The sequence below is a fragment of the Gossypium hirsutum genome, chromosome D10 (assembly GCF_007990345.1).
Source record: "Gossypium hirsutum isolate 1008001.06 chromosome D10, Gossypium_hirsutum_v2.1, whole genome shotgun sequence".
NCBI classification, from domain to species: Eukaryota; Viridiplantae; Streptophyta; class Magnoliopsida; order Malvales; family Malvaceae; genus Gossypium; species Gossypium hirsutum.
This window is the reverse complement of record NC_053446.1, coordinates 53,274,402-53,291,374: the sequence shown is the minus strand read 5'-3', so window position 1 is coordinate 53,291,374 and position 16,973 is coordinate 53,274,402. Positions and strand designations below refer to the sequence as shown.

Below are 16,973 nucleotides of genomic sequence, written 5' to 3'. Positions count from 1 at the left end.
AGTTTGACTCTAATGAAGCTCCGTATGAGTGAACTGATATTTTGTTGGTAGATGGCAATGAACTCATGATGTAGAGCACGAAAAATCAAACTCAAACTTCATTCAGATTGGGCTAAATGACCTCTAAAAGACCAAAACAATTAATTTGGGCCATTATTAGGGAGCCCAGAAACTACTTCATATAAAGAGACTTGTCCTGCCCTGACCTGACCTGCTTTGCCCCCTTGAAAACTCCAACCAAAATTCTCTTTCACTTTGCGTACTTTTTGGTCTCTATCTATTTTCTTCTTTCAACTTGTTTTTGCTAGTAACATTTTCTCTTTGTTTTAATTTCTGCAAATTTCAAGTTTAGGGCTTCAACTTTGAGCTTAAACACACTCAGCAAAGCTGGATAGGTACAGAGCCGACCGCTATGGCGATGGCAACAACACCACCACCAACAACAACCAAGACTCTTACTATAATAACAATAATCACGACCGTTACTATAGAGGACCCTCGCGTTTCTCCGACGCTTCTCCTATGAGCCGCTATAACAACATTAACACCGATACCAATACTAATTTCAACGATAAGTTCGATGCCCAAGATCCCTACCAACACCGTCGACGTAGCCCTAGCAACTTCCGTGGCAGTGGAGGAGGAGGAGGACATCGTCCCTTCGATAGTCCTCCTCGTCAGCATCACAACAGCGCTGGCGGAGGTGGAGGCTTTCGGCCAATTGGAGGTGGCGGAGGAGGGGGAGGTTTTTGGCCTATGGCCGGTGGTTTTGAGGGTAATTATCCAAACCCTTCACCGCATCATCTGCAGCCAGCTCATACGGGACAGAAACGCCCTTTTCCATTTTCTGGCCGTGGAGGTGTTTCCCCCAACAGAGGTTCGTTTTGTTGCTTACAATCCAGGTTATTTTATATTTTTCAATTGTAATTTTTCACTCATTTACTGCTTCCACTAATTGAATAATTCGTCAATACAAAGATTTTAGGGCATTTTCCTTAGCATTTGCTTCTATTTGATGGACTTTCGTTTTGAAGTATAAATTTACCAAGTTCTCAATATTTACTTGAATTTTTTGTTCCTTGGCTGCATGTATGGTTTTAGCTACAGATCATTTATCTTGAATTCTGCTTTCCATATTCGAATTTTATCCTTCTTTACTGAATTCTGACCATAATAATTGCATCCCCAGACCATTACATTACGTATTTTATCTACTTATACTTTTTTTTTATTTTCTTTTTGCTTTGTCAAGATCGATTTGGTGGTGCTGGCGGTGGGGGCAATTTTGCCAAACTTTTTGTGGGATCTGTACCAAGGACGGCTAGAGAAGAGGATGTAAGTCAGTTCATTTTTTGCATGATACTTTTGAAACTATCATACTCCTGTTTGTACTCTTCTTTTGCTTCCAGATATGTAATTTGATTCACTTATCTTCATATGCTGGATGTCGATATATCGAATGAATACCATTTAAGCATTAATGCCATGTAATATTAAGCTATTTTGCATTTTGGACTTTTTGGTATTATTTCCTGTACAAATGATATTATTTATTCATCTTTTGTCAGATTCGGCACTTATTTGAAGAACATGGAGATGTGATAGAGGTTGCTTTAATAAAAGATAAAAAAACTGGCCTACCTCAAGGTATGTATGAATGTTGTTTCATCCTTGGATATTTGTTATTATACCTATCTTATTTCAGGTGTGCTGAGAGGCTGATAGGAGCAAACTTAAGCTCATCTTCGTCTCAGTTTGTTTTTGATACAAGTTCCGCGCTTGTTGGTTTTGGTTGCTACCTCCTTTTTTTATGTCACTCCTGTCAAACAAGGAGAGAAATGTAAACTCGCTAAAAACTGGTTTATGTATAGAAAAAAGTAGGGAACTTGTACCAGAAATGGAACCTGTCCTTGAAATAATGGATTCTGTTGTGAGGGCATTAGCCAACAATAAACTTTCATGGCAGTGTTTATTTCCATTACTGTAGTATATCTACATATATACATTGAAGGATGTGCTGCTTTTGTATTATGTAAAAACAAGTAACTCTATGATTGTTGTGTTGAATGGTTTATGTCATATTGTTGGTTGGAGGATTTCTGTGGTTGACTTCTATCTTGGAGAATCTGGTAATTCTTATTTTAATACGGGGGTTGAAATTTCTATGGACCAGTTTTATTCTGTTTAGATGGATTTGAATTTGGATGTTTATGTGATATGGATGATTATTCAGTTCTGTGTGTTGCAAATTCCTTGATTCTATGCTTTGTTACTTGGAGCTTTACAGGCATCACACTTTTTTGGGATTGATTTATGTGCATGGGAGTTGATTTTTTGGTGACTCTGTATTTGGGCATGTTGGTTGAATTATTTTTATCGGTTGGATGGCTAGTCTATATTGGTTGCCGGCTCATTTTCTGTATCGATTTCTATCCTTATAATATTACTAAAAGTTCCGTGGGAATTCTCTTTTCTACAATAGAAAGTTAGTTGCTGCTGCTGCTGCATCTTGTGACTGCAACCTGATGCAGCAGTTAGCATTGGTTATTTAATCAGCAAATTTGCGCTTATGCTCCAGGCTGGCTTTGTGGTTGCCCTAATCATTTTTTCTTTTGAATTTCCCTAAATTTATGTGATACCAATAGGATTGTGTAGTTTGAACTCATTGATTTTTATTTTATTCCACCTGTCATGTCCCATTTATAATATAATTGCTGCCCTGCTCAGATTTTGGTTGCTTCTTGGTTTTTATTTATTTATTTATCTATAGTTTCCATTGTTGATTGTATCATTAGTGCTTGCCTTTTGTGCCAGATAGTGAGAATGCTGATGGATTTCTCATTCAGGGAACTCATTTTCTTTTTCATGGTTTGAATGCTGTTGTGTAATGTGAATGTTGTAATGTGCGTGGAGGAATGGATGTGTTTGAATTTAAACCAACATGGAGGTTTGGATTCTAGAATTGTGCAGCATGGTTACGTGAAATTGTTGTTCTTTTCTATCGGATGGCTTTGTGAAACAATTTTGCTCCTGCTTGTGGTTAAACACTGCAGTAGAGGTTAACCTTTAATGAAAATTCCTTGTTATGTTCTCCACTTATTTTATTGTATTTTCAGCAATTCTGCTCTGCTATTTTCAATCCATTTATCATTTTGGTTCGTTCTTTTTTATTTATTATTTATAGTTGTGAGCCGTCAAGTCAGGTTTGGTTATACATTATTCAGAGAGAACTATGGTCCATTCTCATGGGAATTACTTGTATGTTTGGTGAAGATTGATGTCTTCTCTGAGTGACTAAGTCTATATACTCATAGATGCTTGGTGAAGTGAATGCTTTGATGATTCTGTCTTGGTACGATTAGGTAGAACCTTAATAGGTCTGATCTATGTGCATTATTCTTATTTATTCATTCAAATCCAAAGCAGCAATACAATTATGAATTTTGGGTAGAGTTACTACATGGCACTTGGTTTCTTGTGCTTGTCAAGTGAGAATATATGCTTGATGAACCAATTTGATTCTTGAAATTTGTGTGGAGATGGTGGAATCCCATATTCCTTTTGTTTGGTATGAATATTTCTACTTTAAGTATACTAATGACGTTTCTAGGTTAATTTTTTATTTCCATACATGAATGAGTTAATAGTTTAAACAAGACGGATGTCTTATCTGCAAAGCTAGCTTAGTGCTGCTCATTATCTCTTACTTGGTCATGTGCATAGCCTTCTTATGTTATTTGCTTGGCTAGATTCCTAGAAAATGTATTGTGAGAGATTTGTTTGGATAGAGCAGGAAGCAACTGATGAAGGGGAGGCCTAAAATGCTTGTTCTTTGTTTCTAGGTTCGTCGGAACCTAGATTTCGGTTGTGCTTGGCGCTTGTGCTCTACACATTGATTTATCTTTTTTGGGCCCATTGGGAGAGCTATAACGTAGCTTGACATACCATCACGTTGTCTAATGTGAGTGACAAATAGTTGAGTTCTCGCTTCTCCGTGCACTAGGGCTTGGTGTTGAAACCTTTTTGTTATTTGTTTGGAGCTGGTTGGGGAGAGGTAGAGTTAAGATTTGAATATTCTTGTGTTGTGAGCTTGTAATGTTAGTGACTGATGGTTCCTTTTGGAGTATGTTAGCATCGTATGTCTGTGTGGCTCAATCTGTGGGAAAATTAAAAGAGTGGAAATATAAGATGATATATGGGTGCTTGCCTTGCTGTTCTCTTTAATGTTTGATAAAATTCCTTTCTACTTGTGCCCATGAAGTCCTGCTTGCAAGCACAGTGATGCTTATTGTCATGGCAAATTGATTCAGCTTCCAGCTTTATCTGGATTATTACATGGATTTAAAATACAATTACTGGCAAGATTTTGTGCTTATGGGTCTTTTTCTTGAGAGTAGCAATATGTTGGTTGATTAGTTGCATGGTTGAAAGTTATTTTCTATGTAGGTTTGCAGCGTATATTGTCACAAGAATAGGATGTTGAGATGGTGCTATTTTCTGCAAGAAGGAATTATGCCCTGTTGTTCTTATTGGGCTCTTTTTCTATTAATCGTCTACTTATAAAAAGAAAACTATCTCTGCTGTCTTGTCTTAAATGATTTTTTTTTTTTTTTTGTTGAAGGCAAATTATGATTTAGCAACAAATTTGTTCTAAAGAACTCTGCCACTTATATATTACATATTATCTAGTTCTGCTATGTTCTGTTAAGGGGTTATCTGGCAGGGATATCCTGTACATTGTTATATTTGTGTCATGTGCTGCCTAGAAAGAGATACGAATGATTTGGTTGAAGATATTTCTCTTTTGAACATTCGGATGTGGTGGTTGACATTCATTTTACTTTTCTGTGGGTTGTGCTGAATGAAAATAGATTTCATGGTAATTTTGATATTTTGGATATTTCCCCACCTTCGCTAGTGACATTCTTATGCAACTGTAATGGCATAATTCCATGACATTTATTTTATGGTTTTGTGATATTTTATGTGCCTGCCTATCTGCACCATCTGTGGGGGTGCAAGTGATCTAACAAAATCAGAATTAAAACGCTGTGGTTGTGCAGGATGTTGTTTTATAAAATATGCAACCTTAGAAGAAGCCGATAGGGCTATCAGAGCCTTACACAATCAACATACCCTGCCTGGGGTGAGGTCTTTTGCCTCTTGCGTTGTTTTTTGTCCATGTATGTATTCTGAAATGATTTTGAACTCTTACAACTGAATTATTGTACATTCTCGTTGTCATATTCACAGGGAGTGGGTCCTATCCAAGTCAGATATGCTGATGGGGAGCGAGAACGCCTTGGTAATTATTGCATATTTGTAGGGTTTTGAAGCTTGATCTGTAATTTATATGTGTGAATGTGTCAATAAATGATCTTTTTGGTTGTTACATGCCAGTATATTCTCATTTAATTTCCAGCCTTATGCACGTAACATCCATGGCACTCACTTTTAGTGACGTGCGGTTTTTGAATTTAGATGCTGCATGCCCTTGTTAACGCTGATCCCTTATTTGCCATGATTTTTCTGACGTCCTTTAAATTCAGAATGGAGGGAGTGTAATCCCTTTGTAAAGGCATAGTTGTCAAGTGGAAGTTTTTCAAAGTCTAGACTTGTTTATGCACATCATCTTGTGTGTTACATAATCCAAGCATATTATACATAATGGTCCATGGTTATGCTGCTTTTCATACATGGTCTAATTTCTCCATGACAGATTCTTTTTTCCTTAATGACAGGTGCAGTTGAGTACAAATTGTTTGTTGGGTCGCTGAACAAACAAGCTACTGAAATGGATGTTCAGGAAGTATGTTATATAAATACTTTATTTGTTTAATTATGCTGTCGCTTTTACATGCTGGTGTGAAAGAAATTATTTATTTCTAATGACCTTTTGTGGTATCACTTCAATTGGTATATGGTTTTTCTTTCTCCTTGTTACGCATAACCTATGTACGTTGCCATTATTAACTGGTTAATTTTAGTTTTCTTTTTTCTTCATTTTTATACATGTTACCAAACTAGTAATTGTTGTTCCATTGGCAGATTTTTTCTCGATTTGGTCGAGTTGAAGATGTTTACCTCATGCGTGACGAATCAAAGCAGAGTCGTGGTGTGTCCTTGAGTTCTATATTTACATGACCATCTTGGATTTGATGAATTGTTTTTTTCTTTTCAATAATCTATGTTCAGGTCTTATATGTTTATGTAATTTCATGTTTCCACTTTTCTTCTCTCAAATATTTATTACATTCATTTTGAAGGCTGTGGGTTTGTTAAATACTCTGATAGAGAAATGGCACTAGCAGCTATAGATGCTCTCAATGGAATTTATACAATGAGAGTAAGCATCGTTACTTCTTTTTTAATGTTGTGTTTGCTGATTATATTATTGAACTACCTATTCATTATTTTGTTTTCTATATCTTAGGGTTGTGATCAACCATTAACTGTCCGTTTTGCTGATCCTAAGAGGCCCCGGCAAGGACCTGGAGACTCAAGGTTTTCCTTAAATGCACTTCTTTATGTGTAAACTTGTACAGTGGGATGTAAATGGGAAAGGGCCAGCCTTTGATGATTTGCTATTGGTGTTTCTTTTGAAGGACATGTTTTTACCTTTCATTATAGATGAAAGTTGGTTGTCTATCCGTTTGTCAATTCACTGTTAGCCTCTTTTCTATGTTACACTTTGATTGAATTAATTGTAGGCTGTTTCTTAACTTGCTTCCTTTCCAGGGGTGGTGCTGCTACATTTGGAGGTCCAGGTTTTGGTCCTCGTTTCCAAACACCAAGGCCTAGGTACCCAAGAAAAGTCTAATGTTTTCAAGGGTTAAGCTATCTCCTTTTGTCGTTTGGCTTGCATTTCTGAACTTCTGTTTTCTTGTTATCCTTTACAGACCAGCACCCAACTTTGGTGATGCAATGGGGGATCGTGTTCCACCTACTGCTTGGCACCCTATGAGTCCACAGAATATGGGACCAACTTCTAATCCTGGCATTCGGAGTATGGGGAACCAGTTGCTACCTAGGTCTGCTGACCTAGCAATACCTTTAAATCCAGTAAGAAAGCTTGGCTGGCACATTTCTAATTTTTACTATGAAATTGTGTTAATCAGCCATATTTCTCCTTAATGGCATGTGATAACATATTTTGTGGATGTTATGTTGAAGTTATTATTTTAGTTTGAGCAATCTACCTTGGACAGTTAGAAACTCCTTTTAGGGTTGATTCTAGATTTTTGTTCTTATCATTGAGGTGCTAAATTTCTTTTCCTTTCCATCAAAGCAAGATTCTTTCTAAAGAATTGTAAATAACCTATAATTAGATTTAACTGTCATTTGGATAATTGGAGCCTGAAAGCCATGGGCTTGCGGTCATACTCTTCATCTTTATCCTATTAGTTCTTTTATGCTTGGCCTTTTGAAAGGTTGTCAATCATCGATTTTGGTGTTGTTTGGAAATTTTCTTATTTCTAATTTTTTTTTACATGCAAACTCTGGCTAACTATGCTTAAAAAACACTAGGGTGCTCCTTTTGGTGGCCCTTCAGATGGTTCTCTTCCTGGCCTTTCAGTTTCATCTTCATCTACTTCAGTACAGGTTTGTGAAAAATTGACATGCTTTTTATGCTTTCACATTCTTCATGTTTCATTTAAGATTGAATTAGGTTTGTTTCATTTCAGGGATTTAATCAATCTTCATCACAAATTCCAACTGTTGGTCACCAGATTTCACCTTTACAGAATCCCCTTGAATCACCTCAGAATCTACCGCCTTCCTTTCAACTACACCCCCAAGCACCTATGTCATACTCGCAGACACAAACTTCACATGTTGGTCAACTTCAAGTTCCTCCTGCTAGTCATACTCCCTTCAGTCAAGCTCTTCCCTCACAACATTTAGCTGGTTTGAGTGGCCAGTTGCCTGCGTCTCGGCCACTGGTTCAGCCGAATGTTTCATCTGGTGCAGCACTACAAAACCCTTTGAATGTCAACTTACCGCCCAATTCTGCGGCCAGTGCTGCAAATCAACAACAGTTACCTGCTCCTAACCAGCAGCAGCCGCTGCAACCACTTCAGCAATCCCCTTCTCAGCTAGCGCTGATGCTGTCTCAACAAACACAAACTCTGCAAGCAAGCTTCCAATCATCTCAGCAGGCATTTTCTCAGCTGCAGCAACAATTGCAGCTGATGCAACCTTCAAATCAAAATATGACATTGCGGCAGAATTCTCAGGCTTCTAAACATCAGGTATGTGGGCCTATAATTTTTGGGTTCACACAGGAATTATATTATTTTTTGAGGTAAATTGTGGCAATGAGGCTTCTAAAACCAAGTCGATTTTAATTTCAGCTCAAAAGAGTTCTTTAGAAAAAATATTTTCTAAAAGTATCCTGCTTCAATAAAAATTTAAGGATTTTAAATTCCCGGGTTATCATTGGATAGTAACTCTCCTTCACGTGTATCTCATATATTCATGTCAACATGCCTTGTGAAAGTTGTGCTGTAATTAATTTACTCTGAGGATTATGGTTGGTGCATTGTCAGTGGGCTGGTATGATGCCGCAGGCTGTTGGCAGCGCTCCTGCCAAAACACCCGGTACAGATGTTCCTTCATCTGCATCTGCTGCTATGAAACCGGTAGTAGAATGTCATTGGACAGAGCATACTTCACCTGACGGGTTCAAATACTATCATAACAGTCTAACACGTGAAAGCAAGGTGAGACATGAATTTGATTTCCGGTTAACTGTTGGCAAATTATTTCTTAATTAACTGATTTATTTAATTCGAATCCTTATGCAGTGGGAGAAGCCTGAAGAATTAACTTTGTTTGAACAACAGCAGCAGCAACAACAAAAGCCACCTGTTCAACAACCTCAAACTCAGTTACATGCTGCTCAGCAAGCTTCACAACAGGCACAGCTGCAAACCCAGCTTCAGACGCAGATTCGCCATCCTCACCAGTTACAGCATCCTATCTATCCCACAGCGGTTGGTTTTTGACTTTTTTTAACTGGGTTTTATTGTATTAGATAACTCGTTATGCAATGCTAATTCTACTTTGTGGAATTCCAGTATCCAGCTTCTGGAGTTAGAAATCAACAAAGTACACAGGTAAACTTTATATTTAACAGCCCTGCCAAATAAAGAGAACCTCAAGAAGTTGATCGTCGCCGGGTTAACTAGTTGCCAAATTGATTTTCAATAAAATTGTAGTTTATTTCTTCTTTTTTTTCTTTGGCAACCCTTCTCTTTTTCAAAACTTCTGGAGTTAGAAATCAACAAAGTACACAGGTAAACTTTATATTAACAGGCCAGCCAAAAAACGAGAAAACCTCAAGAAACATGTTGATTGTCACTGGGTTAACTAGTTGTCAAATTGTTTTACAATAAATATTCTCTGTTTTCCTTTCCAACCCTTCTTTTACAGTTTTGTAAAGCATTCTTGTTTTCACTTTCCTGTAATAATTCATTGTCTCATAAGTCTCCTTTTTTGTATCTTTGGATTTTACAGGAACTTGGTTACGGACAATTACCAGTGGCACCATCACCCAATGATCCATCACGATTCCAACAAGTATAAGGTTTCGTAATTTTCATTATTGTATCTCAATAGACAACACTATTAATTTCTTTGGTCTATTTGCTGCAGGGGCTTCAGATGGTACAGGATTTAGCATGGAAGAATAAGCCATAAGGTGGTTAATTTTGCTTGCTTTTCGGTTAAGACTTGGTTAGGAAAATATCAGTCACAAGTTGAAGCTTTTTTATTGTATGCTTAATGCACCATTCATCATTTTGTTAAGGGACTTGAAATTGGAAGCCGAGGAGAGTCTCCTAGGGGGGATCGTGTTTCTTTTAGAAGAAAGAGGGGATCGTGTTTCTTTTAGAAGAATGTCTGGCGATCATAATAACAAATAGTCATGGCAAATGGCAATGGCATGGATGCAGCAGCAACCCATTTTAAGCTAAAATGCCTGGCAGATCTGATGTGTAATAATAGAAGCTACAATATATGTAATAGTAATCTTCTCAGAATTTAGTGTGGTAAAAAGCCTTTGCCTGGTTACAGGCATTTTATGCTTTTGCCATTAAATATTAGGGCAATGAAAGCCATCTGTATTTGTGTAACATAATATAAGTTCCTATAATAACCCGATATTTAGAAAAAGAGCTCTCGTTTCTGCTCTGAAATGTCGACATACATCACCCTCCCAAGTTAGATTCTGGTCATTGGTTCTTTATTTTGGGGAAGGGGTATCATTGTACCAATGGTTAGTTGATTATTAGCCTTTTGATTATTTCAAAATTTGATATGCATATTAAAATATTAATCACACAGAAGTGAAGTCTAGATGGTGGCAACCTTTTTTAGATAGAATCCAAGTGCTCAAAATTCAAAAAAACTTTATTCTTCTACCCAATTATTATTTCTTTTTTTAATATTTGCATGACAAGATTTGATTTTGAACCTCATTTGCCCACCCTAGATGCTTTACTACCATTTATCCATCCTCTTGGCATTTAGGAGACAACTTCTCATCATTTATAAAAACTTCATACCTGATTTCTTATAACACTAAATTTTTTAGTTAGTGAAAGGATGATGGCATATCATCTCAAATCGAAATGAGTGAATTTAGCTTCAAAAGTTTTGAGTAAGATGCGATAGTCTCATTTGGCAATAATATTAATGTATAATGTAAATTAAAAATAATTTTACATACACTTATGTGTTTTGTACGATTAATTTCGTGACTTTTTGGACAATTAATGATTTTGAATTTTATGTTTTATTTCACTTTAATCATGTCTAGTGAAGACTAAATTAAAAAGATGGTATTAATATTAAATTTTGGGAAAGCATGATAGTGAAAAGATTGGTCAAAAGTGAAAACCATATATCCATAAAAGGTAACCTACCATATCCCTTTTGAGGTCGACTTAAAGAAAGATGAATGGTTTACAAAACCAAACAAATAAAGAGGAGAGCCAACGATGGCTCACCATTAAATGCAACACTTTTGCTTGTAAATTTGAAGTTCAATTCAGACTTGTTTGTATTTCAAAAAGAACAAAAAATAATTCCCTCTCACCATATACACACAAATATCCTTAATATAATATCAATTTAACGGTTAATTTTATCTATTATGATTTATCATATCAAATCATTAAAAAAGAAACTAGATACAAAAACATACTGGAATGAGTTTGTGACTTTAATATTCCAAAGCAACACATAAATATTTCAAAAAAGTTGGGTCTCTCAATTTTTATGTATTAATTAACTACTTTGAGTATCTGCACATATTTAATTCATACTTATTTGATAATTGAAGTCCAATTAATATTATCTATACTAAATCATTTTTAATTTGAATTAAATGATAAATAATAATATAACTTCCCTTTTACAGTATATACATATGAATTATATTGGGTTGTAAAATGAAATAGAAAGAATATTTGCATGTTATTTATTGATTAGATGTTTGATATGCGGATAAGTGTTAGGTGCAATAGTAGGAGAGCATATGTTCCAACATTGAAAACTAAATTTTTGAAAAATACAATCATAAATTTTGAACATGAATGAATCATGAATGAAAGTCACTAGACCTAACTTTTTAAGGATATATAGGTGTAAGGCAGAAGATCATCCATATCATATTTTGCAAATTGAAATGGTATGCATTCCACATTTTCCATTCCAATTTAATTAGTGACTAAATTAGAAAGTACAAGAACCTTTTGGTAGCCAACATGATAGAGGTGAAAATATTGAAAGCTGAATGTTGAGATAATTATATAAACGTTTCTCTCTACTCTTTCTTCTTTGTGGTATTAAGTAAACCAGTGACTATCCTATATTTACACACTCTCTCTCTCTCTCTCTCTCTCTCTCTCTCTCTCTCTCTATATATATATATATGAAACAAGAATAGTTTCCACAAGTTATGCTGCTTTGGACGGCCAACTTTTGCTGACAATATACTCATTCTTTCATGCACGTGGTTCAGAATTTTAACCCCCCCAAAAAACATATCCTTTCTGGATCGATGGTGTGTGTGTATATATATAAAAATTAACATTAGCAGAAATAGAAGATGCTGTCTAAATTTCAAGCCAGCTGTTGTATGCAAAAATCTTCCAACGGGATACTGATAACACAATCCAGGAAATTTTCATTATTCTTTGCCTCACCTTCTTCTTTATTCTTACATCTTCGAACTTACATATACGTCTTGTTCCTGAGGTGGCCGGTTCTCCCAAACTAATGCATGATATAATAAGTATCTTGACCTGGAACACTCTCATATCACAGTATGCTTTAACAGACAATACTGTAATTTTTATTTTCATTTTATATAAACAACAAATAATAAATAAAAAGAGTATATTGCTGCTATATATACAGTGAATTCAAAAAGATTTTACTTTCTCTTTAGTTTCCATTTATGAAATTCAAGTGTGCATATTGAGACTTTCGATAACAAAGAATATATGCATATATGCTTGGTCTATAGTCTGTACATGACATGAAATATTCTTTTTTAAGTTAAAGCTAGAGGATGGGATATTTAATATGATACAATGCCATTACTCCTCAAAGCAACTTTTCTTCCCAACCCAGATTTCATGTTGTCAAACCGGATCGTATAATTGACATTAGGTCTAAGGCTCGATTCTTGGACATCCCTAACCTCTTCCGCTTTCATTATAGTTTCTGCCCATAGATAAGTAGCGAAGCATGTGTGGTAATAGCTAATACGGGGAAGACTTGTAGAAAGAGATATTATGCTCACATTCCATAATTTAGTGACTTGTATCTCCATAGCTTGGAAAGGAAGAAAAAGCCATGATTTTTAGCTGCTTTTTTTCATCTTTTTCTTTGCACTTCCATCAATGAAACATATGGCATTCAAATAATAATTTAACTTTTAACACATTGTTTTCACTGCCCTGCCCTCTCTCTTTCTCTAGCTTCCTAGGGTAGATTTCCCAGCTTCCTTTTTCTACAAGTTCAAGAGCTTTGACCCATCCAATAAAAAGTTGCTGCTAACAACTAGTCTGCATGACGACTTTTTCATGAAAAAAACCCTAACCCTAAAGTCTTCTTTGTACCTACGTTTTCTCTATTGACAATGCACACAATGAAAAAGAAAAGGAGAAGAAAATGACTAACGTGTAGCAAAAATGGAAGAAATTAATAATAATAAAAAACCCCAATATTTCCATAATTGAATTCTCCTTAAATACAAAGAATAATAACCACAAGAAAAACCAAGTACAAAACCACTTCTCCTGCAAAAACACTATAAAGAGACAGGTGATTTTATACAGATGATAATAGATTGAATAAAAAAAGATATAGTGAATTGGGTTCTTTATCAGTTAGTAAAGGATTAGGAAACTACATACCAGCAACCATATAATTACATATAAAAAAAGAACCCGTACTGTCTTACTGTTCCTTTGCCTCTTTCCTCATCTGTGTTGGAACAATATCCTGAAGGAGTCCATGGTCTCTTAGTAACGAAGCTGAAGAAGAAGTAGGAGGAGTATTAAAACGTCTGTCTTGAAGGAAATCAGGAATCGAGGCATTGAAGCTAGAGCCACTACTAGTGATACTAGTAATGTTCAAAGAAGGCGATGAGTTATATATATAGGGTTGCAATTGTTGCTGCTGATGTAAATATTGAGGTTGAGGAACAACAAAAGATCGGCCAAAACTAGAGGAGGGATCCATGTTGATTCCAATGCTTCCTCGAGGGGTTATCGGGTAGGGATGCTTGTGTTGGCCTTCGTAAGTGGTGACAACGATGGAGGGATCATCGGAGGATCTCTCGACTCTCTTCTTCACTCCACAGCCAGCGCTGGTGCAACGATAATAGCTCCTGTTTTTCAACCATATAATAAAGCAATATGCTTACTGAAAATGAACATTAGTGGACCAATATGAAAAGGGAGAGGGGTTATTAGATTAGATATTGATTGATACCTGGGAAAAGGGCTGTTTTTCACAGCTTTTTGGCCATACTTTCTCCATCGGTAACCATCATCTAAGTGATCAACTTCACTCTTTGTCATGAACGCAAATCTCGGTTCCCTTTGCCTTTTTTGGTTCTTCTTTTTGGGTTTCAACCTAAACCCATAAAAGCAAAAGCAAAGCTAAAAAACAAAACCTTTACTTAAAAAGTCAGCAACACAAAGCAACCAAAAGTTTATCCCACACTACCCCAAATATCTAACTCAAAAACAGAAACAATAAATAGAGAGAGTGAGTATTGAATCCAAAACCATAAATGATAGTCAAAGAGAGGTTAGCTTACTGTTTCTTTGTCTTGTCTTGATCCTGCTCTTCTTCTTCATCATCTTCAGCTTTGGTTGGTTCATGATCATTTGCAGCTTCATTAGATGAAGAAGAGAAGGAAGAAGAGTTTGGTGTTGCAGGGTTGTTTAAAACTTCAGAAGATTCCGGCACGATGGAGGCCGGCGATGGAAGGGCTTGAAGCTGCTTCGTGTCCAGTTGTTGGTGAAGAAGTGGTTCAGATGATGTTGAGGGAGGTGGTGGTGGAAGAATCGGTGGTGGCTGAAAGGAATCGAATAAAGAAGGGGCAATGAAATCTTGATGGATGCCAAGCAAGTCCATGAAACCTAAAGAAGACCCCCACTTAGTATCTCCATCACATGCCCCTGCTCCAGTTGCCATGTCAAAGATGCTTCCACCGAAACTGGTCGCTGCTGCTGCTGCTGCTGCTGCTGCCACCGCCGACGGATTCTCATCGGAAAACCTTAAATTCGCCATGGAAATTAAATTCTCTTTCTTCTTCTCCATACACTTTTTCACATATTCTCCTCCATATTTTTTGTTTATCTAAGAAACAAAAGAAACCCAAAGTTCTTATCTTTGCATTAAACCAAAAAGAGACTTTTTCATAAGAAAAAAAAATGGTAGAAAAAGAGAGTGAGAAAATGGGGTGAAGTGGATGTGAAAAAGACTTTGGGTTGGGAATTTGGAGAACAGCTTGGGATTATAGTATAAGCATAGGAGAAGAGTAGAGACCGGCATTTGCCGGTTGATTAGGTGTACGGTACGTGGCGATTAAGGGAGGCCGGTGTTGGACCGCATTTATTGCTTTTGGACCGCCCCCTCTCTTTTAGGTCCACCTTTGGGTACGCGTTGACGGGGGCCGTCTTTTTTACTCCCTTTCTTATTTTATTTTTTAAACAAATCTTTTCTCTTTTAATTACTTACACCTCTATTATTTTTCCATCTTTTTGGCTTGTCAAGGCCACCCAACTTTAGGGTGGGTTTGGATGGGCGATTGGGTGCGGTGTGGTGCGTTTAACTTACTTTTTGTCTCACGTTATAGTATCGCTACAGTATCTAATCTTACCGCCACCGCTGTTTTTACACTCACCGCAGATAAATACACCGCCCATCCAAACTCACCTTTAGTCTTCATTATTTAACTTCATATCAGAAAGTAGTACGTGAAATCTATATCAAAAAATAAACAAGCGCGTTATGAAATGCTGAGCCAATGTATGCGTCAGCTGAGTTTCCAACTCATCACTCGCCCACTTCTTCCCCGACAAAACCCACACCCCTCACCAGACACTGTCCTACAAATTCAATATAACCTGGTTCAATCCGAATTCCGTCTATATTATTCACTACATTCAACTTTACTAATTATAACAGCATTATGCAAATTCAAACTTCGTCTCTTACAAATTTATCAAATACAAAAATATATATCTTCGGTTTTGTCTATACTTGATATTTGGATGGATGCAAATTGCTTCAAATGTCCTAATGGTATTAGTTTTTATTTATTTATGTGAGAATTTTCGTCTAGGGATTTTCAATTTTTGTCATTGCCGACAAAAAAAAATAGTAATCGTGTTTTCAAAGGTACAACCAAACTTCTACGGAGAAAATCCCAGAAAAAGAAGAAAAGGAAAATGGAAGTGAAAAATGTGGAAAAATAAGTTACAAATTTCTGTCCACCATTCTGTGCTGCTACATAAAAAGTGGTTTTGTAATTTTGTGATAAAAATGATTTCCCCAGCATTTTGGTCCCCGAATCACGGCCGATGTCGCCCCCCTTTTCATTTACACGTGTATTTTTGTCCTCTTTTCCATTCCTACGTGTCCCATCCAACGGCCACCTTCTCTTCCCAAACCAAACCACATGCTCTTTTACGCGGTTTTGGTATATTCTTTCCTTCTCTTGTGGTTGCTTCCCTTACACGCCATCTTCATTTTCCACTTCTAATAATCTTTTTTTTTTCTTTTTTTATATTCTTCTCCCCCAGGTTTTTGCCATTTCCGCCTGATTTCTATTTTTCAACCATTTTATTTACGCTTGTTTCTTTCTTTATATATATATATATATTGGTTTTAATTATTTCTTTAGACGTAGACTTTTAATAAATTTACATTTTAACCATTCGATTTAAATTTTTAAAAATATTATAAAAATACAAATTGCATGCCTAATTAAAATAAAAAAAAATTAAGGCAAAGAAGTTACATTTACAGTGGTAAAATTGTTGGCGTTTATAATTTTTATAAATGATATGGATAGGGCATTGGATTTGAAAAATGTAAATTAGATTGGTTCCAATTCACGTGTTTGTATGTTGAGGGTTGGATGAGATATGAAGATGTGGTGCTGGAATTACTCAACCCATCACCGACTGAGAATAATAATAATGTTGACCATTGTTTCCTCAAACTACATCTCATTTCTCACAACTTACAGCTGCTCCCTTCCAACTTTCAATTTATTTTCATTTATCACTTTAATTTTCATACTTATTCAAATTCACCATTACAACTCTCATTATTTTTATTTTTATTTTTAAACATATGTAAAGATTCTATAATTATATGAATGTACTGATTGGGGAATGGGAAGATAGAGCGAAAAAAGTAATAAAAATGATGAATTC

General features: G+C 36.1%; 2 protein-coding genes across 3 annotated transcripts; one reads left to right on the top strand and one right to left on the bottom strand.

Annotated features, from left to right (window-relative positions):
- The first annotated feature begins 199 nt into the window (after positions 1-199).
- On the top strand, positions 200-10,294 carry LOC107916225 (flowering time control protein FCA). 2 transcript variants are annotated; one of them, XM_016845384.2, is made up of 19 exons: positions 200-877; positions 1,253-1,335; positions 1,569-1,647; positions 5,064-5,146; positions 5,254-5,305; positions 5,742-5,809; positions 6,049-6,115; positions 6,267-6,346; positions 6,434-6,504; positions 6,739-6,801; positions 6,900-7,062; positions 7,528-7,602; positions 7,686-8,252; positions 8,550-8,723; positions 8,808-8,996; positions 9,081-9,119; positions 9,520-9,582; positions 9,658-9,703; positions 9,812-10,294. In XM_016845384.2, the coding sequence occupies exons 1-18, from the start codon at positions 523-525 to the stop codon at positions 9,700-9,702; spliced, it is 2,316 nt and encodes a 771-aa protein (XP_016700873.2). In that variant the 5' UTR covers positions 200-522; the 3' UTR covers position 9,703; positions 9,812-10,294. The 2 variants fall into 2 exon arrangements, with proteins under 2 accessions (XP_016700873.2, XP_040959203.1); XM_041103269.1 differs by having other exon boundaries at positions 9,520-9,589.
- Positions 10,295-13,219: 2,925 nt separating this feature from the next.
- On the bottom strand, positions 13,220-15,019 carry LOC107916226 (probable WRKY transcription factor 48). Its single transcript, XM_016845385.2, has 3 exons — positions 14,342-15,019; positions 14,011-14,154; positions 13,220-13,906 (listed from the first exon to the last, which is right to left on the bottom strand). The coding sequence occupies exons 1-3, from the start codon at positions 14,845-14,847 to the stop codon at positions 13,474-13,476; spliced, it is 1,083 nt and encodes a 360-aa protein (XP_016700874.1). The 5' UTR covers positions 14,848-15,019; the 3' UTR covers positions 13,220-13,473.
- Positions 15,020-16,973: the final 1,954 nt, after the last annotated feature.